The sequence below is a fragment of the Colobus angolensis genome, unplaced genomic scaffold, assembly GCF_000951035.1.
Source record: "Colobus angolensis palliatus isolate OR3802 unplaced genomic scaffold, Cang.pa_1.0 Scaffold137, whole genome shotgun sequence".
NCBI lineage: Eukaryota > Metazoa > Chordata > Mammalia > Primates > Cercopithecidae > Colobus > Colobus angolensis.
Window position 1 is genome coordinate 1316250 of NW_012114455.1, and position 25387 is coordinate 1341636.

General features: G+C 41.2%; 1 protein-coding gene across 6 annotated transcripts; it reads right to left on the bottom strand.

The window, feature by feature from the left end:
- Positions 1 to 1881: 1881 nt before the first annotated feature.
- Positions 1882 to 10729, bottom strand: ACRV1 (acrosomal vesicle protein 1). 6 transcript variants are annotated; one of them, XM_011934616.1, is made up of 6 exons: positions 10343 to 10729; positions 7850 to 7918; positions 7475 to 7654; positions 7375 to 7416; positions 5926 to 6045; positions 1882 to 2268 (listed from the first exon to the last, which is right to left on the bottom strand). In XM_011934616.1, the coding sequence occupies exons 1-6, from the start codon at positions 10392 to 10394 to the stop codon at positions 2144 to 2146; spliced, it is 588 nt and encodes a 195-aa protein (XP_011790006.1). In that variant the 5' UTR covers positions 10395 to 10729; the 3' UTR covers positions 1882 to 2143. The 6 variants fall into 6 exon arrangements, with proteins under 6 accessions (XP_011790006.1, XP_011790005.1, XP_011790004.1 ...); XM_011934615.1 differs by having other exon boundaries at positions 7475 to 7699; XM_011934614.1 differs by having other exon boundaries at positions 7460 to 7699.
- Between the last annotated feature and the right edge of the window lie 14658 nt (positions 10730 to 25387).

Consider the following 25387-nt stretch of genomic DNA (forward strand, 5'->3'; position numbering starts at 1 on the left):
GTACTTTTAGTAGAGACAGGGTTTCACCATGTTAGCCGGGATGGTCTTGATCTCCTGACTTCGTGATCCGCCTGCCTTGGCCTCCCAAAGTGCTGGGATTACAGGCGTGAGCCACCAAGCCTGGCCCTGATGTTATTGTTTTTGAGCCTCTTGGAGTCAGTGACAAGAATTTGGTCAGAGGTTATCCTCAAATTTAGAGGCTTCTCTGTGGCTGTCTTCTTTTCGGGAGTACCCCCTAATTTTACAGCTGCTCTGCTAGCCCCAACCTATGTTCTCTGAAACCTCAAACCAGTGGCTTTTTGCCAGCCTGTGATGCATGGATTAAGAAGTAACCTTAAGCATAAGCTCACAAATCTTCTCTTTTTAGTGGTTTGGAGGAGCTTTCAAATCATTTTTTTATGTTTTGTCCAGAACATATAATTATTATCTGTGAGAGGGTTACTTCAAATTATTCCACTATAAATGGAAGCCAGGATTTTCCTACCCTTAAATTTTTTTTTAAGAGGAGTCTCACTGTGTTGCCCAGGCTGTGTTTGAACTCCTGGGCTCAAGTGATTATCCCACCTCAGCCTCCCAAGTAGGTAGGCCTATAGACATAAGCCATCATACTCAGCTAATTTTTTAACTTTTTATAGAGATGGGGTCTTGCTGTGTTGCCCAAGCTGTTCTCAAATGATTTTCCTGCCTCACCCTCCCGAAGCACTGGGATTATAGATGTGAGCCATCATGCCTGGCTCCTTAAATTTTAACAACATGTTTGAAGTTATATTTTTCTCTCATCACCTATACCTAATAGACTGTTATCTTCTCCCTTCAAAAAAAGAGTAATTCGTGTTGACAATGTTGACAGGTTTTCATTTCCCTTCTGGCCAAGTTGAAAATTCATTTGGGATTTTAGTTCCTGGTTTGGGGATTTTATTTTTCTATACTGTTTTATCTAGGGATATGAGTATAAGTTCAAAATAATTTTCATTCAGAAGTTTGAAGATGTTCCATTTTCTTCCAGTTTACTATTATTGCCAGTGAAGAGCTTGTTACCAGTATAATTTTGGGAAGGGGTCATGATGTGTATATATGTTAAAATTTTAAATTTTATATACAGTAAAATTGACTTGACTTCTTGTTGTACTGTTCTAAGAGTTCTTAGAACCATTCTGGCTACTTTCATTGTGGTAGAGACGGCTCAGATTTAGGTCATGCAGATTTGGTTGTGGAATCTGCCTATAACTCTCTAGCTCTGTAACCTTGGTAAATTTGGAACAACATGGAGTATGAATAAGGGAAACATCTCTGTGTCACATTTCCTTATTTGTAAAAAAGGATGATGCCATCTTTCCTGTCTACCCCTTTGGGCTCTTTCCTGAGGATCAGATGAGACCAGGTATGTGAAAACACCTTGAAGAACGTAACCCTTATATGAGTGAGGGACTGTTTAGTATTTCCATTGCCTTCCTGTCCTGAATAGATGATTCAGTAACATTGTGTGTGAAAAAAATGATTTAAGCATTATGAACTGCTGCAATATATAGCAAATAAGGAATCGTCGTACTATTATTATGTTAGTAGTGGACTACTGAAGACTGGAAACTCTCAGGAGCCAAAGAAGTGTTGAGTTTTTTATGCCATAATAAATGGAAGAGTGTGTAGGGATGGAAAAGTAGGGGTGTCAGAAGTACCTGCAATGTTGTTTACACCCTGTAAAAGATTAATACCTACTTTGCATTCCTCTTTGTTGTCTCTGTCCTTGGAGACTCCTTTACTTTCATAAATATAGAATGCTTACAAAATGCACCCACTTTAGTGTCAGCATGGAAGGAAGCTGCATGTTGTTGACCCTACTACTAGATTAATGGAGAAAAAAAAAAGCATATCTTGAGCCTGTTTGCTTTAACCATGTGAAATTTATTGAAAAAAAAAATCAGGAATATTGAGAGATAGAGTTGGAGCAGGGAAGACAGGACAGAGAAGAATGGATAAAAGCATGAATAGAGGAAGAAAGAAAGGATGTTTGAGCATCCTAATGCTCAGGCAGAGGCAGACGTGGTCAGTTGTTGACTGGGGAAGGAACTAAATATAAAATGAGCCAAATAGAATGATAGAGACTTTTTACTGCCTGAGTCAAAACAAGCAAAGGCCCAGGCTTCTAGATCTTATTGCAGAAAGATTGATTCCGACAGCATATGATTTGCATCCTGGTTCCATGGGAGAAGAGGTTCATAGATGGGCACATGTTCTCACACCCTTGAACCATGAATTGGAGTTTTCCACCTGAAAGGAACAGAGACAGACTAGTGAGCAGAAAACTTTGTCCTCTTTGTCCTCCAACCTTAGCCTTTATCTGTGATGCTCAGTGTCTCCATGCAGGATGGCCAAGACCTCCACTTGTACATTATCCCTGCTCTTTCTCTTCTCTTTGCTTCCTCTGGGACCTTGCCCCCCATCAGTTGCCCACTCCTTTCTTATCAGTCTCTTTCTATGGACTCCTTTTTTGGTTTACAAGGATACAAATTTAAAATACTTAATCGTGCTACTCTCCGAGCACTATCCTTCCTTTCACTACAGCCTTCCCAGAGTCCGCTTATTCCTTCACCGTGGCCCCTCACACCCTGAATCATGACCCTACTATGCTGAAACTTCTCTCTCAAAGGTCATAGAAATCTATTCATCAAATTCTGCAGCCTTTTCTCAGGACTTTTTTAAATCTCTTTGCTTGCATATCATAGTGTGGACTACACCCTGTTTCTTTTTTTTTTTTTTAAGACAGTCTCATTCTGTCGCCCAGGCTGGAGTGCAGTCATGCAATCCCGGCTCACTGCAACCTCCACCTCCCGGGTTCAAGTGATTCTTCTGCCTCAGCCTCCTGAGTAGCTGGGATCACAGGCGCCTGCCACCAAGGCCGGCGAATTTCTGCATTTTTAGTAGAGACAGTGTTTCACCATGTTGGCCAGGCTGGTCTTGAACTCCTGGCCTCAAGTGATCCACCCACCTTGGCCTCCCAAAGTACTGGGATTACAGGCATGAGCCACCACGCCCGACCAAATGTTTGATAAATGGAAACTGAGTGACAGAAACAACCTAGATTACAAGTAGAACTGACAACTTCACAACAAATTGGATGGAAAAAGCAAAGGGAAGAATCAGAGATGACAGAGGTTTTGAAGGAGTGGTACAGGAAGTATATAAAGGAAACTCACAAGAAGAAGCAGGTTTGGGGAGGAAGGTCATGAGTTTCATTTTGGGCGCAGTAAGTTTTAGATGCCCTTAACATACTGGCATGGAGGTGATCATCAGTTAGTTGGTAATGTGAGAATTCAACTTGGGAGAGCAGAAATAATTGGATCCACAGGAGTAGATGAGCAGTGGGGAAGACCTCGTCAGGAGCAGAGAGTATCAAGAAGGGGTATAGTTTCAGGCCAGGTACAGTGGCTCACGCCTGTAATCCCAGCACTTTGGGAGGCCAAGGCGGGTGGATCACAAGGTCAGCAGTTCGAGATCAGCCTGACTAACATGGTGAAACCCTTTCTCTACTAAAAATACAAAAATTACTCAGGAGGGTGGGGCAGGAGAATCGCTTGAGCCTTGTGGGCAGAGGTTGCAGCGAGCTGAGATCACGCCACTGCACTCCAGGCTGAGCAGACAGCAAGACTCCATCTCAAAAAAAAAAAAAAAAAAAAATTAAGGGACCTAGTAAGGAGCTATGCTAGACTCTGGAGAATGCAAAGATTAATAACATCATTTGATGTCAAGAGCTGAGAGAGATAAACAAAAATAGCCAATTATGACATGAAATGGAAAAACCATGTTATGCTATGCTGGCAAATAAGTGATTAATTTTGGTATTTTGATTAAGGGGGGCATATTATCAAGGAAATTCTTAGGAAGGAAGTGATATTGAACTAAGCTATGAAGAACTGGTAGCATTTTGATTAGTATAGAAGGGAAAGAGGATAATTTCAGGCTGAAGCATAATTGGAGAAAAAACATGAAACTGTTCAGGAAATGGTGACTTGCGTAGCTGGAGTAAGCGTAGAGTGTAAACAGGGATGCAGAATGAGTGAAAAGACATGGGAGAGATGTTAATACGTCTTTCCATCAGTCACTCCGATTACCTTTTACTGAAATATTACAATAGCCCTTTAACAGGTTCTCTTGTGTCCACTGTAACTTGCTTCTAAGATAATTTTCCTGAAGAAACGCTTTGACCAACCTGGATGGGCTATTGGCTCTGCCTAGTCCTAGTAACATGTCTAGGCAAGCTGTTTCTCTTTTCTAAATTTGTTCCCTTTCTGTTAACAGAAATAAAAAATTCCTACTTTGTGAGGATTAAATGAGAAAGTGTATTTTAAAATGTATATCATACTGTCTGGGAGCAGTAAATAAAGGAGAACTATTAAATTCAAACTCTTTTTCACTGACACTGAAGTCTTGTATCAACTGGCTCCAGTCAACCTTTCCAAGTTTATCTTCTATGTCTCTGCTCACCATCCTCGAAAAATTCTTTGTTCTTTTTCCTACTTACATCCTGCACTTTTCTGACTTTTGCTTTCATAATTCCCTGTCTCTGGAATACCCATCAACCATTGCTGTATGACTAAATCTGTATCTCTTTGATTTTGACTGCACATCGGAATTGTCTAGGAGCCTTTTAAAAAATACTGATGCCTGGATTCTATCCCCAGAGATTCTGGTTTAATGGCTTTGGTGCAGCTTGAGTATTAGGATTTTTTAAAAGCTGCTCAGGTGATTGTAATGTGCAAACAAGATTGAAGACTACTGGCCCAAATCGTAAATGTTCCCTCAAAGCCTTTTCTGAATACCACCTTCTCCCCATACTTCTCTGCACCTCTAATCTTTCCTTTCCCTGAACTGTCTGCACTTTATACGTGCCTTTCTTAAGACACCATTTTCTCCCTTGTGATATTATTTCTTATTTCTTACATTATAACATAATAATCTCTTTGTACACAGTCTATATTTGAGTCATCTTTCTGTAGGGGCTCGTGGTATGTGTCATTAATGTTTTCCAAGTGATGGTGGATGAATGCATGCGTGTAGAAATGGGGAAATGACATTTCTAGTGAGGGAGAAGAAAAACAAGAGGAGTCAGGCAGTGTCGTTCCTGGGATGGAAATAACCAAGATCCCTTATTTTAGGGATGAGGAACTGAGTATATGGGTAGAGAGGTGTGGGAATATACTCGGACAGGTCTCATAACCTGTGAACACAGACTTGTGAACAGTTGTTTATTTGTTTATCCGTTCAGTATTTACTAAATGCCTACCATATACTTTACATTGTGCTCGGTCCCAGGAATATATAGCTGTAGCTTACAGTCAGTGTCTCAATGGCTCATGGGGCAATCGACACATTGATTTAATAGGAAGAGACAGCTAGTCTCCCTGCCTTCTCTTAGGCCTAATGGGAAGCACATGTATCTCTTCTTCTCAACCTGGGATTCTATTCTTTATTTTCTTTCTTTCTTTAGTTTTTTTTAGTTGAGTTTCACTCTTGTCTCCCAGGCTGGAGTGCAATGGCATGATCTCGGCTCACTGCAACCTCCGCCTCCTGGGTTCAAGCGATTCTCCTGCCTCAGCCTCCCAAGTAGCTGGGATTACAGGTGCCCACCACCACGCCTGGCTAGTTTTTGTATTTTTAGTAGAGATGGGGTTTTACCATGTTGGCCAGGCTGGTCTGGAACTCCTGACCTCAAGTGATCCTCCCGCCTTGGCCCCCCAAAGTGCTGGGATTATAGGCATGAGCCATCTCGCCCGGCAAGGGATTCTGTTCTTAGTCCTTGAAAAAATACAGTTCTGAATCTTCAGGTTCCTTGATTCTTTCCTGGGCCCCTGTCACTCCAACTGCCCCCTATCAGAAGTAAGTTGATGTGTTCTTAGGCAGAGATTGCCTCATGAAGTCCCAATATACCTTCGAAGATCTTCTTTAACATGCACTGCTGGGAATTCTGAGTGATGCAGGTTCCCTCTCCACGAAGACATCTTCCTTGATCATTCATATAAGCACATGTGTAGCAATTTAATATTGTGCCTGAAAATTTAAGATAAGCCTGATGACATTTCCTTGTGGTCCAGATGTGTAGCCGTGATTCACATCTGGGAGGGGTAATGGACAATAGGCGGCATGGATACTACACATTTATTTCTTAGTTCTTGTTGGGGATCTGAGGGCCCTGTGTCTGATAGACCTGTGCCAGAGGAAATTCTGTCATTCTTACTTCTTCATCTCTGACCCTCATTGCTGATGAATCCCAAATGTCTCTCTCTAATATTTTTACCTCAGTCCATATCCGGATTGACTTCCTGGGCATTTATCGTTAGATGCCCTCTGTCATGTGACACCAGAGGAGTAAAACCTATGTGTGATTTTCATCTCCCTTTTGTACTCGCCACCATACTCTCACCCACAAGGCACAAACACTTGGAGTCGTATTTGGCCGATTAATAAGCTATGTTAGAACGCTGTAACGTTGCAAACCCCGTGAAGAGTCTGTGTCCTTCTCCATTTTCAAATTGACCTTATCGAAAGTCACTAACGGCACTCTCTTTGAAATACGTCCCATGTTGCCTCTTTTACCGTCTCTACTGCTAATCCCCCAGTTTGGGAAGCATAAAGAAGGGGAAAGATGATGGGCTTTGCACAGTCCTAAGTTTGAATCCAAGGTTTGCCACTTTCTAGCCATGTGACATTGGACATATTACATTCGCCTCACTTCTTTCATCTGAAAATTTAGAATAATGATATGTATACAATAGAGTGAAATGTGAACTATGTCTGGTAATAACTTGAGGCATCAAACTTTGGGTCTTATTTTCTTTCCCAGAACAAACCCTTTTAATTAAGAGCAACAGACTAGCAGTTGTCCTAGGATCTCGTTTCTGGATCTAACAGAAAATAGCTTTACATTCCAAATTCAAACAAAAAGAACCACCAGCTGCACACATCTCTTTACCGAATTTGTAAAGTTATAGCATTCTAACACGGTTTAAGAGGCAGGGTTAGCATAAAGCTAATGAAGGTTAGTCTTCAGAATTCTGCGCTTTCATGAGCCCCTTCCAGGGAAATCGGAAGGGCTGTGTATTCATAATTTCTTGTGGAGAGTGAAGTTGGAGGGGTACTGGCATTTTGTATTTGTTTTATTTTTCTTACAGAGGGCCCTCCATATCGTTTAGCTTTCAGGCTCCCACAAAACTTCTCTGGGTATGATTGTGAAGAAACCTAGAGAGTCTTCGAGAGAGCTATTTGTGAAGTGTTATCAATTCTTTCTTCTGCACTCCTTCCCTACAACTGGGTTTTCTCGATGTGTTCCCCATTTCCCACCTGAAGTCAATGACTGGCGCCCATCCAAACGTGGCTCACCTGTAGATATGCTTGAAATTGGTGCACCTGAAGGCTGTTCCCCTGAAGGCTTTTCACTCAAAGCATGCTCACCCAAAGAGAGTACCTGAAGCGTGCTCACCTGAAGGCTGTTCACCCGAAGGCTGTTCACCCGAGGCGTGCTCACCAGAAGGCTGTTCACCGGAGGCATGTTCACCCGAAAGCTGTTCATCCGAAGGCTGTTCACCTGATGCATGCTCACCCAAAGGCTGTTCACCGGAGAGGTGTTCACCGGAAGGCTGTTCTCCTAAAGGCTGCTCACCTACAGTGTGCTCACCTTCAGCATGTCCAGTCGCAGCAGGCTCACCTGAAGCATGCTCGCTCTCGGCATGTTCTCCAGGAGTGTGCTCGGCCACAGTGTGCTCTCTTGAACTGTGCTCACTTAAAGTGTTCAGGCCTGAAGAAGTCTCATATAAAGCCTCAGCATCAAAAGGGTTTTCAAGTGAAAAGGACTCACCTGAAAGCTGCTGAACTGAAGTTTGATGATCTATGGAGCCAGAAGACTCATCAGACTGACCTGGTGTTCCTGGGATGGAGAAGGAACAGAAAAGAGATGGTGAAGCTGAGAGAGAGACTGGGATAAAGACTGTCTTCCTATGGAGTTAGGCTAATGTTATGAGACTCCTAGGTTTCCTATGGGCCTAGATCAGGCACCTGAAGACTGCAGATGTTGGCAGAAATCAACTAAGTACCCCAAAACGCCATGGAGGACAGAAGTGTTTAGTGAAACACAAAGGCCACCTCTGGGATTGAAGGGAAGAATCTTAAGTTCCCCAATATTAAGAACTATGTAGGAGAATCCACTCATCCCTGTACCAAAAGCTCCTGAAGGAAAATGAATGTGCCTCCCTGACAAAGTCAGCATCAGGAAGTCAAGGTAACATCACTGATGGAATCAGAAGTTCACCACCAACCCTCTCATTCCTCTACGGGTGAAAGACAAGAGTGGAGATAGAAGAGGGAGAGAGAAAGCAAGTAGTTTTCAATACCTGAGTATCTGTAAGCTAAATTAAGGGTGGAGGAGTTAACCTTTGGACAGGGTAAACTTTAGAAGATGACAAGTATGAGCCCACAAAAATTATCAGAAGGGATTAAGTCACCTGTATTTGGTAATGTCAAGTTTTTTCTCACAATCAATCCCCAAGCCATGTGGGTTGGGGATTCAGAGAGCAAAGTTGCTATAAGCTATTAAGATAAAGAAAGTCTAGGCATATTTTATTTATATATATATATAGACACACGTGTATGAATTGTATCCTTGTGACATACCATTTACATTCATTTTATGGAGTTGTCCTGAGTACTTAATAAGATAAATTAATTGTGATGCACAATTGCCTAGTAATTGATTAATTTTATTTTTCTTTTATTCCCACCTCACACTGAGAATTACAGAACTCTTAGATGGTTATTTTTTTCTGGCCAGTCTCTTCTACCTTTAATCCGTCTCTTTTTTTTTTTTTTCGTTTCAAAGATAAGAGTCTCGCTCTGTTGCCCAGGCTGGAATACAGTGGCACGATCTCAGCTCACTGCAACCTCTGCCGCCCAGGTTCAAGTGATTCTCCTGCCTCAGCCTCCCAAGTAGCTGGGATTACAAGTGCACGCCACCACGCCTGGCTAATTTTTGTATTTTTAGTAGAGACGGGGTCTCGCCATGTTGGCCAGGCTGGTCTCAAACTCCTGACCTCAGGTGATCCGCCCGCCTCAGCCTCCCAAAGTGCGGGGATCACAGGCATGAGCCACCGTGTCTGGCCAATCCATCTCATCATTGACTGTCAGACAAATATTCCTTAAGTGTATTTTAAGTGAACAGAAGCAGCAAACAGGTAATTTGATTATCATTCTTTAATTAAACTGAGCCACCTAGAGGAGAACAAGTAGACTACAACAACCAAGTTATTTAATTCTAGCCAAAAGCTGAGAGGAATTACTGGATCTTTGAGACTGAGGTAGTCTAAAACCCCAGAGTACTCAAACTCTTAATCTTGTGATAGATACATTTTTCTTGGCACAGTGCAGTACTTATAATCAATGACATTCTAAATGACTAGGGTGAGAATATGTTGATAAAGGTAAGATTTAGTAAAGCTTTTAGGAGGTTTTTATTTTTAAAACTTATCACATAAATGCTGTCTACTTGACTGATTTTTCAATAATTAACAAAAGTTTTGATAAAGCGTTTCTGATATAGAAAGGAGCATGAAAAATCATGCTAATTTCTTGATCTTATAGTTTATGTCTTGTGTCACCATGTGACTGGCACATACTATCACCTGGTAGCTGTGCATCTATGTTTTTGAGTCAGTTTTTGAAGGTCTAACAAAGCAAAAAGCAAAACCTCTGACACTCATCATTATAGAAAATACATTGTTATTTCACTAAAAGCTCAGAGCTCATGGCCTCTTTCTTCTGTAGGAGGCAGGAGGGAACATAGCACACCATGAATGGGGGATCCCGAAAGAAGAGGTGATACAGAAAACTGGATTGGTAGAACACAGCCATGAAGAAGAGGCTTATGAAGTCTCTGGCCTATAGCTCTGTCGTGTTCTGAGATTGTTTTCTGAACACATCACATCTCCCCATCTCTGTCTTTCCTTGGCACATTAACCACACAGGATCCCTGACATTTAATTGGTGGGACAGACTTTCATTGGGCTTCTCCAGAACCCCTAAGCCTATTCTTTCATCTCATGCAGCATCAGGTATAAATGTTGAGTGGCTAAAATAAGTAGAAACAAGATTGTGCCAGGCCAGTGGGACCCTCTGACTGTAAAGCTGTGACTAGAGAAATCAACTGGTTCAGGAGCTCTCAGAGTTGGACTTGTTTAGCTGCTCTTGATTCTGACTCAGATTGGTTTGGGTGACTGAGAGACTGGTCTTCCTTCAAGGCCTGAAATGTCTTAAGGGAGACCCCTTTTGTATTTACCTGAAGCCTAGATCGAACACTCACCTCTGGCAGAGCCAAGCAGATAAAGACTCATTAGTAAGAGAAACATGTTCATCTGGGTTTAGGAAAAGAGGGGACCCTAGTGTGGGCCACAGCTTCTTCACAGAGCTATGCAGAAAACTGCGAGCAAAAGCTCCCAGTGCTGAAACAGAGCTTCTGGGAATTCTAGAACCTCAGAAGTAGCCCATGTTTCTTCACAATGGGTTGGGCTCTGAGATTCTTGTGTAGCCTGTTCAGGCAAGTTGGCCCTTAGCAACCCATTGGTTATTTCACTAGTGAAGACCAATGAATATTTTCTGTGTGCAGGGTGGTGTGTTGGGGCTATCTGCCCTATCTTAAAAAAAAAAAAAAAAATTACCAAAAAGCACATTTTTTTGGTAATAAAGTTTAAAAGATATCTACTCTCTTTAAAAGTGTTTTTGACGATGAGGTGAGGTGTGATTGTTGATTATTTTCTGTTTGGCTTTCTAAATCAGCCTTTCTTGGCTCTGATCTGTACCCTAGAAGGCTGACCTCTGTTGACTTTATCACCTGAATGCTAGCTGGATTCGGCTTCAGATTGGGTTTATACAGGACTGGAGGGGAGAAGAGAGAGGGAGAGGAAGAGGGAAGCGAGGAATGGGGAGAAAGAGAGAGAGATTGGAAAATTTCTTCTTCCTATTCCCTTCCTGCCACAGTTGACACTGGCTGAGACTACACGACAGAGCTTCTGTTGGGTGTCCTCTCTTCCATGGCTCCAGCTCTCATCCATGCTATGGTAATATGTTTTTCTCCCCCTGCCCTCTTAGGCCTAGGGATGATAATGGTTTCCTGCTGTTACTAAGACCTGGATGCCCAAACTTCCCTCTTTTTTTTTTGTTTCCTTAACCTTGCCCACTTCTGTAAATAGTCTTTTCATACAGACCTTTATCAACTATGGTTTTAGCAGGAAACAGGTGGCAAACTCAAATGGGTAACTGAGGAGAGTTTACACAGATACAGGCAGAGTAAAGAAGTCGAGACAGTAGAAAGCTGCGTTTCGAGCTGCAACTTCTACCAAGCGGGTAGCTGCGTTTCGAGCTGCAACTTCTACCAAGCGGGTGGCCAAGCTGAGAAGATGGATGCAGTGAGGCATCCACTTGGTGTAAAACTAGAACTCATGGGGGATTGAGTTTCAAAGATCTAGTAGCTTCCATTTCTTGCCGCTTCTCTGCCCAGCTCTCTTGGACAACTTTGTTTTATATACCACTGAATGCTAAATCTAGAATAGATGTACTTATTGTTACATTTTGAAAGGAAGGTGAGGGTTAAAGAAAGAGAGTGGCAGCTCTACATCAAATCCAGAAACTTCAGGAGCAGGGAAGATTCTTGCTAGACTCAAGAGAATTCTTGCTGAAGGCAAGCCAGGGTGATAGATATTCAGGTGATCAGATTATCAAGGGCAGAAATTTTCACTGCACTGACTTAGCAGGATTCCTGCTCAAAGTGGATTTTACAAAGAGAAAGGCAAGCCAAAGGTTGGGCCTAGTGGGGGAGAGGACTCAAGGGAGCCAGATTCAAGTTAGGTCAAGGAGAGTTTTTGTCACTGAAGGAAAAAGACTCCAGGCAGAAGGAGCAGTAAATGTGAAGGCCTTGAGATGGGGGCTATGTTGTTCTGGCCTTGGTGCATTAGCCCTCAACATGTTCCCCAGTCTCTTCTAAGAGCTCTTCTTTCTGGAAAGCCAAGGACTATATCTGTCAGTGTGATTAAAATTTCAATAATTAATTAAGAATGCAGAAATGAGGGTCATCTTTCTGCTATGTCTATAGTTTTTCGATGTTTGAGAATGTGTTGGAATTTTGTGAGGTGTTTTGTGTTTTATTCTGTTGGCTGTTTTGGCAGAAGCAGAATTCTAGATCCAGGTACCAGCTTTATGATAGTGAGAGAAGAGGAACAAGACACTATGTCTTGCCAATGCCTGTCTAGCATGCGTGGAGTGCATATACAGCTAGAAGTCCTGGTGGCAGCCCACTCCTGATTCCTGGCTCACACAGTGGTGCCCTCCTGAAGCCAACAGTTCCTCTGGAAGCTGCCTGACACTCTACGGTGACTTTCCTGATTGTTGACAGAGGTGGCAGTCATAAAAAAAAAAGAAAGAAAGAAAGAAAAAGAAAACAACAACAAAAAAGGCAAAAACTGCAATTACTTTTGCACCAACCTAATACCTTTCTGCTGAAGGTAACTCATCAGACAAGCTTCTGTGTCCTGCAAGTGGGCCCTGACTGATACATATTTAAATAGTATTCACAAGTGAAATGAAATGAGTACTAGGATGACATATTTTATTACATTATTTTATATTCTTTTTCCTACAAATAATAATTACCTTAATTTATCATTTGCTCAATTAACTTTATGCTTCTGGCTAAGCTTCCCCACCTTCCAAGAGCTTCTCAATATACATTTCTACATGGCTGTCATCGGAGCTATCAGATAATATATTTTATTATTTCTCTGGAGACTTCCACTTTGGGCCATTCATTCTCCTGCCCTCATCTGAGACGGCTGCCTCCACACCAGCTGCACAGCAATCATACTGATGCCTTTCTTCATGGCAATCTGGGAATTTCTTTGTGACATAATAAAAATATCTATTTGGTCTTTGCTCCTGTTCCTGGCACAGGGATCCTAATACCCTTGGAATTGTCTTTTTATGCTAATGAGATGATTCATGAAGTGGGCCTAGATAGCTTCAGGGTAGGGGCTGGTCATCAGAGAAACCAATCCCATGATTCAAGGGTTAGGAAGTTCAACTCCACAAATGGCCAATGATTTCATCGATTTTGCCTATGTAATGAAGCCTCCATAAAACCCTCTAAACAGGATTCAGAGACCATCTGGGTTGGTGAACACATTGATGAGCTGGGAGAATGGCCCACCCATAGAGGCCATGGAAGCTCTGCACCCAACCACCTCCCCCACCGCGCCACCCGCCACCCCATACCTTTCCTATGTATTTCTTTCATGTGGCTGTTACTGTGCTGTGTCCTCTATTATAATCTGGTAAATATAAGTAAAGCACTTTCTTGAGTTCTGTGAGTCCTTCTAGCAAAGCATCAAACCTGAGGAAATCTAAGGAGTAGAGGGAGAGGTTGGAAGGGATGTTTCTAAGAAGGCTTCTACTAAAAATCAGAGCACAATAAACTTACATGGAAACGTTTATAAAGTAGGGAAGAATGCAAGAAGGGCAGGAACTGTCTGCTTGAAGGCAGCAGCCTGGACTCAGGGGTGCCCCAGCTCTTTCTAAAAGAAAGCTTCCTCAACCTGCTTTCAGAGGCCAAAGCTTTCCAATACCAGATGGTGATACTCCTAAGGGGACTGGAAAATGAGGTCTAGGCAGGACTGGAGACAGCACTTGTGGGACCCAGTGCAACGCAAAAACGAGGCGCCTTTGTTAGGAAGTGATGAAGACTTTCCAGAGATTGACAGCAAAGCAAGAAACCAGGGCCCTTTTGAGTGCGTGCCTGTGCGCCTGCTCAGGAAGCCAGCCCTGGGTGTAGGATACTTACATAACAGGGAGCAGTTAAGCTACTATCTAGGTCTTAATGCACATACATATTAAAAAGACTTTTCCATCACCCCTGAAGCTATTTTAAATAAGGTATTGATTATCTAGGCTTTCCAGATAGCTATTTCTGCCCTCCACCCTGAAGATTTTCAGTATAGAAAGTTTCAAACACATACAAAAGTAGACAGTACCTCCATGTGCCCATCACACAGCTTCAACAATCATGCACACAGGACCAACCTTATTTTATCTTTTTTTTTTTTTTGAGACAGAGTTTCATTCTTGTTGCCCTGGCTGGAATGCAAAGGCACAGTCTCAGCTCACTGAAACCTCCACCTCCTGGGTTCAAGCGATTCTCTTGCCTCAGCCTCCCAAGTAGCTGGGATTACAGGTGCCCGCCACCACACCCAACTAATTTTTTTGTATTTTTAGTAGAGATAGAGTTTCATTCACCATGTTGGCCAGGCTGGTCTTGAACTCCTGACCTCAGGTGATCTGCCCGCCTCAGCCTCCCAAAGTGCTAGGATTACAGGCATGAGCCACTGCGTCCAGTCATTTTATCTTCTTCCCCTGTTCATTGCTACAACCCCTCACTTAGGTTATTTTGAAGCAAATTTACACAGGGAATTTTTACAAACAATTGTTTTCAGCTGAAAGCATCCGCTCTCCAGAGCCCACTGTCTGTCTGTCTATGTTCTAAGTTGGGGTGGAATAGGTAGCACCTCTTCCCTTCTATACTAATTTCCACTGCTTCTGTCAACAAAAGTCAGACCCAAGGCTCACAGCTGTTCTTCCAAACTCATCCTGGAGGAAACGAATTATTTACAGCAAGCTCTTTCATACCTTTCTCTACTTTAAAGGAACCTGCCCGAGGCTCAGAAATCCTAGTTTTATCCTCTAACTCAAGTAACTTTTGATCCCTGGTGATCTTGCTTTCTTCAACTGACCAAGCACCTTAATCCAGATTCTTTTCTATAGATTCTCTGACATGATTCTCTATAAATTCTCCTCTATGAGGCAGAGAGAGGCCCCAAAAGGCAATTCATTCATTCCTTCATTCAGGAAAAGCTTAGCAGGCATGCTGCTAGGTACTTGGACTACAACAATAATCAAGACAGGGTCTCTGCGTTCAAGCTTAGAGTCCAATGCGGGGTACAAACATGAAACAAATAATTATAACAGTGATAAAGTGTTAATCCAAACTGCATCATTTTGTAACCCCCCACCCCACCACCATTTTGCAGACCTTGGCTAAAGTGAAGCATTCCACAGGGGTTTGGGCCCTTAGAAACAGCCTGTCCAACTGCCTGCCTGACTTGATCACCTTCTGCTGGGAAAAAGTCCAAGGAACATCAGCCTCACATTCTGTGGGAACAAGGGCCAAACTGGCTCATTATGGGAACATCTTACCAACATCTTCCCAGGCAGCAAGCCATACTGCCCAGACCCATCCTGCTCATACCTACAAGTACCCCAGCCTGTAAGAAGCGGTGGGCACTGGCATTCAACATACTTTCTGATTTTTAAAAAAGTTTTAGTTCTGCCATTTACCTGTTGGTTTACTGTTTACCTCATTTCTTTTTTGTTATTAAATTTCTGAATTACTGTGTTCTTTTGTGCTAGATATTTTCTAGTGTATCACTTTTGTTCTGTTTTCATGTCTTTTATATAGAGAGGGAAATATATATATTTAGTTGTTTTCTTACTGTTTTTCTTGGGGATTATAATAACATCTCAATTTATAACAACGTAGTTTCAATCTGTATTAAACATGTCTAAGTTGGTAAATGAATACCAACTTAGTTTCAATCTGTATTAAACATGTCTTTTTAATCTGATGCTTTGACATTGGAGGCCTTATTGAACATGGAGAAACTGCCCCCACCCAGGGCTAGCCACTTCCTAGGGCTAATAAAGGACTCGCCTGCAAGCACACTGTTTATACGAAAACCAGCCAGTCCAGAGTACACACCCCACCACCTCCTGTATCGAGATCGTACAGGCCTGTTTCTATTTCTCTGGGCCTCTATTTCTCTGCCCTAATCACTCTCCGGTCATGTGCCTGGCAATGTCATCGTTTTGTGAAAGTATACAAACCAGCCAATTCTAAACCTGCTTACCCTGCCTTCCCCACTCCTTCCCATAAAAATCACAAAACAGGTTCTAACCCATGTGTTCCCCTTGCGCGCTCTGCCTCCTGACTGTCCCTGGTGGCGTTACTCCAGGCGTCCCTGCATGGTTGTGGCATGCTCCGTCTGCTCAGAAACTGAGTAACGAACTATGTTTTCGGGGGCAATCATCTTCTAATTTTTTGACCTCCACTTTCCTGAATAATGACAAAACTTACATTTCAAAACAATTGGCACAGTGAGTAGGGTTGTTTGCCCTAGATTTGCCAAACATGGAATGGAACGGACTGATACGCCGCTGGGTCGGCTCTTGGTTTACAAACTCGTTTCAGCAGCAGGCAGAAGCCTCCTGGGAAGGTGCTGCCACCTGCTGGCACACACTTGAACTTGGTGTAACTGCTTCGTCAGGTGTTGCTATAGATTTCCATTCTAAATTAAGAGCTCAAACCTGAGTCTTCTCTGAGTTCTGCTCTCAGCTGTTACTTGCCTAGATTCCAGGAAGATGGACTGCTGGGGCTCCCATTTTCTGACTGACTAGCTAACTTGATAAGTCTCCTCTGAAGGGAGCAATCAATGTGTTGCTCCCCTCCAAGTGCCAAGGCGCAGATTTGATCAGTGGGCAGGGCAAAACTGGTAAGTGGTGGGGCAAACTGAGTTGCTGCTTTTCTGCGCATTTTAGCATGCCCTGTTGAGTAGAGGCTGAGTGCTCTAGCTTTGCAGACAAGATCTTAACGACATCCACCTTTTCCCACGAGTGCAGGTACAATATGACACTGATGTCATCCTCCTCCAAGGAGACTTTTTGGACCCACTTATAAAGGACATCATAAAATTTTAGTAATTTTGGGGTTATATCGGCAACATACTCCTCATTTACAAATTTTACATAATCTTGTAATAATCTCTTGCCAGATGCCATGGTGCTGGAAAGAGGTCACCCCTTTCCAAAACCTCTTGGCTGCCTAGGGAGCCCCGTGAGATTAACTGAGTAAAAGCACTGGGAATTCATTAATCTGCAATGCAGTGACATGCTAAAAAGTAAGTATCCAGAAGGATTTATAAATGTCTTGCAAACAATAAATATCTCAATTAAAATCATATGGCTGTGTATTAATATCAGTACTTGGCAGCATGTACTTGAGTGAAAAGATATTTTTGAAAACAAATAAAATCTTATTATAAAAGATTAGAATTGACAGATGAACATTTACAATCAATTAGAATGATAGGGAATACTAATTTTGAACCCCAAATAAGTGAAATGTTACCCCCCAAAAGAATTTTATTCTTCTTAGTAGCAGACTTTTATTACAAAACTTACACTCAGAGTTTATTATATTTTGAATTTCATTAATAAAAGATTTGTGGAAATTAATTATATGTGTACCTATAAAATATTGCCAAATTTGGTAACTTACTTCAATTTTGCCTCTTTGCCTCCTGCCCTTTACAGGAAAAATTTGTCAGCTCCTTTTATATGATTAGTAAATATGGGAAGTTGTCCAATTTATTTGACAAAGGAGCATAAATGAAAATAATGTCAATCCTCTTTAAAACATGAAAAAATTAAATTATATGTTAGTAAATAAAATTTAGAAGACTACTTAAAAAGTTAGAATTTATCCTAAGGATAATTAAACATTAAGCACAATGCCTTCTATTAAAATAATGTCTAAAGCCACTAACCATCCTTGTCTAACATAACAAACCAAATAAATACACAGGAGAAAAAATCAGGGGTATAAAAATTGGAAAGGAGGAGAATGACTCATGAATTGCAGGTAATAATTATATATTTGAAAGTTCTCAAAGTCTGAAAGTCCGTTGGAATGCCAAAAGAAATCAGGACAGAGGTTAAATACAAAGTGAAGAATCAGAACTTTTCTGATTCTTTTCTGGTTTTGCCAAGAGCAGTGAAGTAAAAAATAACAATGAAAGTAAAAATATTCAGAATTTTTAAAACTATCTAAAAATGAACTTTATGTGAAACATGAAATAGGACTTAAAACAAATTTAAATAAATTGAAAGTTGTAACATTTTAATATTTTGCTGGGAATATATAATATGATAAAAATGACTCTTCTCCATAAGCGAATCTAGTACTTTGCTCAATGCTCTAAAATATCTTCATAGTAGATCTGGAAACCAGTTCAAGATCTAAAACTATGAAGAAAACACCTAAGTTAAGAAAAAGTCACATTCAAGGCTGGGCGCGGTGACTCATACCTGTAATCTCCGCACTTTGGGAGGCCGAGGCAGGCAGATCATGAGGTCAGGAGTTCGAGACCAGCCTGGCCAACTTGGTGAAACCCTGTCTCTACTAAAAATACAAAAATTAGCCAGGTATGGTGGCGGGGGTCTGTAATCCCAGCTACTCAGGAGGCTAAGGCAAGAGAATTGCTTGAACCTGGGAGGCGGAGATTGCAGTGAACCAAGATCACGCCACTGCACTCCAGCCTGGGTGACAAAGCAAGACTCCGTCTTGAAAGCAAAACCAAAAAAAACAGACTTCCAACCTCCAGAACCCAGTGAGCCGAGATTGTGCCACTGCACTCCAGCCTGGGCAACAGAGTGAAACTCTGTCTTCGAAAAAAAAGAAAAGAAAAGAAAATTGGGCATTTGAGAAAGTGGCCCTCCCTCCTACTCTTTGAAGATTGGTGTGAAAGACAACTAATTTGTGGTCCTCCACACCTTGGGATCAGCCCTGAGTGGAGACTCATGGCCTTCTCAGATATTTTCCAGATGTGCCCTGTCTACCCATGTGTTGTGTACATTTTAAAAATTTTCCCTCATATCTAAGTCTGCTTTTAAATGTCTTAATTTTCCAAAGAGTCTCATCCAGCTTCTAAAGGGCTTGGATATTTTATTATATTCCTCTGCCCAGACTCTCTTGCCCTCAGGAATTCCTGGTTCTATAGTCCCCTGCAGTTTTCACCACCATGACACCACTACTGCCTTCTGCTGCTCCCACCAGTCTGAGATCCAAACTATATCACTGTTCCTTATCTTAGTGTCAATTCAGGCAAGATAGAAACCACTAATCTCATTTATGAGGTCTCCACTCTCATGACCTTATCTAATTCTACTTACTTCTCAAATGCCCCACCTTCTAATATTGTCATATCAGAGACTAGAATTTCAACATATGAATATGGGGGAAACAAAAACATTCCGTCTACAACACATGGCTCATTCAAAGGAACATAATACATCTCCAAAAACCATCCCTAAGGAAGCATATACCTTAGATTTGCTAGAAAAAAAATCTTTTAAAAAATTGTTTTAAATATGCTCAAAGAACTAATGGAAGACATGGACAAACAACTAAAAGAAATCAGAAAAACGATATATGAATGAAATGACAATATCAGCAAAGAGATAGAAATTGTTATAAAGAATCAAATAGAAATGCCAGAGCTGAAAAATACATTAACTGAATTGTATTTCAGTTACTGGAGGGAGTAACTGAAATTCACTGGAGGGAGTCAACTGCTGATTCAAGAGGACAAAGAGAAAAATCAGCAACCAGGGAGATAGGTAATTTGAAGTTATTCAGTCTGAGGAGTAAAAAGAAAGAAAATTGACCAGTGCCTAAGGGACTTATGGGACACTGTCAAGCTGACTATTTGAAGAATAATAGCCAGAAACTCCCCAAATTTGAGGAAAGACATGAATCTACAAATCCAAGCATCAAAATGTCAAAATAAAGACAATCCTGAAAGCAAGAGGGAATTAATTCATCACATAAAAGGAGTCCACAATAAGACTACCATCAGCTATCTCAGCAGAAACCTTGCAGGTCAGAAGACAGTGAGACGTTATATTTAAAATGCTGAAGACTGGGCACAGTGGCTCATGCCTGTAATCCCAGCACGTTGGGAGGTCAAGGCAGGCGGATCATGAGGTCAGGAGATCGAGACCAACCTGGCTAACATGGTGAAACCCCATCTCTACTAAAAATACAAAAAATTAGCCGGGCGTGGTGGCGGGTGCCTGTAGTCCCAGCTACTTGTGAGGCTGAGGCAGGAGAATGGCGTGAACCCAGGAGGCAGAGTTTGCAGTAAGCCGAGATTCCACCACTGCACTCCAACCTGGGCAACAGAGCAAAACTCCATCTCAAAAACAAAACAAACAAAAAAACACACTGAAATTTCAAATAAACTTTCAACCAAGAATTCTATATCTGGAAAAACTGTTCTTTACAATAAGGGATAAATTGAGTAATTCTCAGACAGATGAAAGCTGATGGAATTCATTAGCACTAGATTTAACCTATAAAAAATTCTGTAGTCTTTTGAGTTGAAATGAAAGTTTTCGAGATAGTAACTTGAAGGATAGTTTTTCTGGACATAGAGATTCATTCATGTTCTGCATAATGACATTTTGGTAAACAATGGACCACATATACAACAGTGGTCCCACAAGGTTATAATTGCACTGAAACAGAAATGAATAGCTGAAGAAGAGGCAAAAGAAAAAAGTACCGAAGAAGAAAAAGAACTCCCCACAAAATCCACAGTTAAAGGTTTAGTAGAAGCTATTGCAGGCCTCAAAAAGCTCTATAAAAATTTTGCAATATTGGATCCCAAAACTGAAAGATTTTGGTTAATAGGGAGGAATGTTCATGATGCACCACCTGCTTGCAAGCAAATCTATGGTGAAACAAACAAGCAAGCAAACCATCATGGACATATTTCTGAAAAGAGTGACACCTCCTCAAGAATGTCAGGTAGATCCTTCAGGAGGTGCTTCAGAAGAAGGTGTGGTTACCATAAGAGGTGGTGACTCCATTCATGTTATTGCCCATGAAGAACTTTCAGTGGAATAAGATGTGGAAGTGAAAGAAAGTGATATTGATGATCACGACCCTGTGTAGGCCTAGGCCAAGGTGAGTGAGTGTACCTTAGTTTCTAACAAAAGTGTTTAAAAATAGAAAAAATCTTAGAGAATAAGGATATAAGAGAAATATTTTTGTACAGCTGTATAATGAGTTCATGTTGAATCTAAATGTTATTACAAAAAGGTCAGAAAGTTAAAAAAATGAAGTTTATTAAGTAAAAAAAGCACCATGAGCTAAAGTTAATTTATTATTAAAGAAGGAAAAATTTGGCTGGGTGCAGTGGCTCAAGCCTGTAATCCCAGCACTTTGGGAGGCCGAGGCGGGCGGATCACGAGGTCAGGAGATCGAGACCATCCTGGCTAACACGGTGAAACCCCGTCTCTACTAAAAATACAAAAAACGGGCGGGCGCGGTGGCTCAAGCCTGTAATCCCAGCACTTTGGGAGGCCGAGACGGGCGGATCACGAGGTCAGGAGATCGAGACCATCCTGGCTAACACGGTGAAACCCCGTCTCTACTAAAAAATACAAAAAACTAGCCGGGCAAGGTGGCGGGCACCTGTAGTCCCAGCTACTCGGGAGGCTGAGGCAGGAGAATGGCGTAAACCCGGGAGGCGGAGCTTGCAGTGAGCTGAGATCTGGCCACTGCACTCCAGCCTGGGCGACAGAGCGAGACTCCGTCTCAAAAAAAAAAAAAAAAAAAAAATACAAAAAACTAGCCGGGCAAGGTGGCGGGCGCCTGTAGTCCCAGCTACTCAGAGGCTGAGGCAGGAGAATGGCGTGAACCCGGGAAATGGAGCTTGCAGTGAGCCAAGATCGGGCCACTGTACTCCAGCCTGGGCGACAGAGCGAGACTCCGTCTCAAAAAAAAAAAAAATACAAAAATACAAAAAACTAGCCGGGCGAGGTGGCGGCCGCCTGTAGTCCCAGCTACTCAGAGGCTGAGGCAGGAGAATGGCGTGAACCCGGGAAATGGAGCTTGCAGTGAGCCAAGATCGGGCCACTGCACTCCAGCCTGGGCGACAGAGCGAGACTCCGTCTCAAAAAAAAAAAAAAAAAAAAAGGAAAAATTTTTAAATAAATTTAGTGTTGCCTATGTGTGCAGTGTTTATAAAAAGTACAGTAGTATACAGTAATGTCTTAGGCCTTCACATTCATTCACCATCACTGGTGAGCCACTCAGAGCAACTTCTAGTCCCATAAGCTTCATTCATTGTAAGTGCCCTATACAAGTGTACCATTTTTTATCTTTTGCATTGTATTTTTTACTATACCTATTCTATGTTCAGATACACAAATACTTATCATTGTATTATAATTGCCCACAGCATTCAGTACAGTAACATGCAGTACACGTTTGTAACCTAGAAGCAATAGACTATACCATATAGCCTAGGTGTGTAGTAGGATATCCATCTGGATTTGTGTAAGTAAACTCTATGACCTTCTCCTGGCAATGAAATCACCCAGTAATACATTTCTCAGAACCCTTCCCAACCATTAAGCAATGCATGACAGTACTGGTTGTTTGATTATATAATGTGTCTTAGTGTGGGTCTCTCTTTGGGTTTGTGTATTTAGAGTTTGTTGAGTTTCTTCGATTTGTAGAACGTATTTTCTCAAGTTTAGGAAGTTTTAAGACATTATTTCTCAATGTACTCTCTTTGCTTTTCTTCTTTTGGGATTACAATAATGCATATATTGGTCTGCTTGATGATTTTTCACAAGTTTCTAAGCCTCAGTTCACTTTTCTTAATTCCTTTTTCTTTTGCTCCTCAGACTCATTGGTTTAAAATGACCTATCTTCAAGTTTGTTGATCTTCTGCCTGTTTTAATTTTCTTTTGATCCTCCCCAGTGAAGTTTTCAATTTAGACATTTTTTTCAGCTCCAATTTTTGTTTGGATATTTTAATATTTTCTCTCTTCTTTTTAATATTGTCGTTTTGTTTATATATACTTTTCTCAATTTCTTTTAGTTTTTTTCTTGTGTTTTCCTTTTCCTCTTCGAGCATGTTTAATATAGATGTTTTAAAGTCTTTCTATTAAGACCAATGTCTGTGTTTCTTCAGGGAGAGTTTCTAGAGACTTATTTTCTTCCCTTGAATGGGCCATGTTTTCATGGGTTTTTGTATGCCCTGTTATTTAAAAAAAATGGACTTTTAAGAAAACAGCCACTTTGGTCTTTACAGACTGACAGGAAAGATATTTATTAATTAGCAGGGAATGTTTTGATCCTTAGTATAAACCTGGGTTGAAGACTTAAGGTTTCCTCAAATCTCTTCTGTGTGTGTGTCTTCCTTGGGTTTGTATATGTGCTTTTTTTCTATTCTTTTATATACACAGCTGCTTCCAATGTTTTCATTTCCCAAAAAGTCTCCCTCAGCTTTTTCCTGGGCATTTAAATGTTCTATTATATTCTTTCACCCACAATCTCTTTCCCTGGATGTCCATAGGTCTAAGGTCACCTTGCCGCTATCATGAAAAGTGACTGCTACTATCTTCTTTGGCTGTTTTCAGCTTTAGTTCCTAGACATGCTGCCTTCCAGCATAAAAATACGAACAGAGTAAGGCCTGCTGTGCTCTCTCCAGGTGAGGAAAGGAAATGAAAACTGGGCTGCTGCTCCCAATGTCATCATGTTGAGGAGAGAATAGCAAGAGCAAATGAAAACACCACAGATATTTCTGCCATTTGAATGTAGTTTTTTCTTGAGTGAGTGCTCACTTGGTTGCTATGTGTCTTTGTTTTCCAGAACTCTTATATAATTATTTTAGCCAGTCTCTAGTTGCTGTTGATGTTTTAATGTTTTCATAGGTGAATGAGAGTGTAGAGCTTCCTAGTCTGCTATCTGGCTAATGTCAGTTCCTAGACCATTTACATGCATTTTAAAAAATATGCTTTCATTTTTAGAGCAGTTTTAGGTTCACAGCAAAAATTAAATAGCATGTACAAAGAATTTTCATTTACCCTCTGTCCCTAGACAAGCACAGCCCCCCCCCCCCCTTCCAACACCCCGGAGTTGTTTGTTACAACAGTAAACCTATGTTGACACATCATTATCACCCGAAGTCCATGGTTTCTACTACAGTTCACTCTTGGTGAACTGTACATTCTGTGTCATTGTAGAATGCCACTGTACATTCTATGGATCTCGACTAATGTGTATCCACTATTATAGTATCATCCAATGCAGTTTTCCTTTCCCAAAACTCCCCTTTGCTTCACCTATCCATCCCTCTCTCCTTGACTCTTAACTGTCTCAATAGTTTTGACATTTCATACATCATACAGTATGTAGTCTTTTCAGATTGGCTTCTTTGAATTAATAATAGGCATTTAAGTTTCCTCCATGTCTTCTCATGGCTTGATTGTTCATTTGTTTTTAGTACTGAATAATAAATATTTCATTGTCTGAAGCCACCACAGTTCATTTATTCCTTCACCTATGGAAGGATGTCATGTTTCCAAGTTTTGGCAATCATGAATAAAGCTGTTATAAACATTCCTGGGTAGGTTTTTGTGTGGATGCAAATTTTTAACTTTTTGGGGTTAATACCAAAGAACACAATCATTGGGGTCATAGGATAAAACTATGTTTTGTTTTGTAAGACACGACCAAATTTTCTTCCAAAGCATTCATGCCATTTTCCATGCCCACCAGCAATGAATGAGAGTTCCTGTTGCTCCACGTCTTCACCAGCATTTGCTGTTATCATTGTTCTGTATTTTGGTCATTCTAATAGGTGTGTAGTGGAATCTCATTTCTGTTTTAATTTAAATTTTCCTGGCGACATATGATATGGAGCATCTTTGCCATCTGTATATCTTCTTTGGTGAGGTTCCTGTTGAGGTCTTTAGTCCATTTTTAAATCAGGTTGTATCCTTATTGCTAATTTTTAAGACTTCTTTGTGTATGTTGGATAACAATTCTTTATCAGATGTCTTTTGCAAATATATTCTCCCAGTCCATGGCTCACCTTTTCATTCTCTTGACAATGTATCTTGCAGAGCAAAAATTTTTAATTTTAATGAAGTCCAGTTTATCAATTATTCTTTAATGTATTGTGTCTTTGGTCTTATATATAAAAAGTCATTTTATATAGCCAAACCCTATGTCATCTAGATTTTCTTCTATGTTATCTTCCAATATTTTATAGTGTTTCATTTTATATTTAGGTCTATGATCCATTTTGAGTTAAATAGGAAGAGTGTAAGGTTTGTGTCTTTTTTTTTTTTTTTGTGCATGTGGACTTAGAGTGGTATTCTACTTTTAACATGCACTCAGAGTCCTTTTTTTGTTTGTTTGTTTTCGAGACGGAGTCTCGCTCTGTTGCCCAGGCTGGAGTGCAGCGGCCGGATCTCAGCTCACTGCAAGCTCCGCCTCCCGGGTTTACGCCATTCTCCTGCCTTCTCCTGCCATAGCCTCCGGAGTACTGGGACTACAGGCGCCCACCACCTCGCCCGGCTAGTTTTTTGTATTTTTTTTAGTAAAGACAGGGTTTCACAATGTTAGCCAGGATGGTCTCGATCTCCTGACCTCGTGATCCGCCCGTC

What these genes read in the sequence shown, in the direction of transcription:
- ACRV1 (XM_011934611.1), bottom strand. Translation starts at nt 10,394, where the DNA reads ATGAACATGTTTCTCTTACTAATGAGTCTTTATCTGCTTGGCTCTGCC. An exon ending in AATTTCAAGCATATCTACAG is followed by an intron (nt 6,046 to 7,374) that starts GTGAGCCACGTT and finishes TTAAATTTTCAG; the next exon opens with GCACAATATTAAATTGCTAC. An exon ending in GTTAAAGAAGATCTTCGAAG is followed by an intron (nt 2,269 to 5,925) that starts GTATATTGGGAC and finishes TGTTCCTTTCAG; the next exon opens with GTGGAAAACTCCAATTCATG.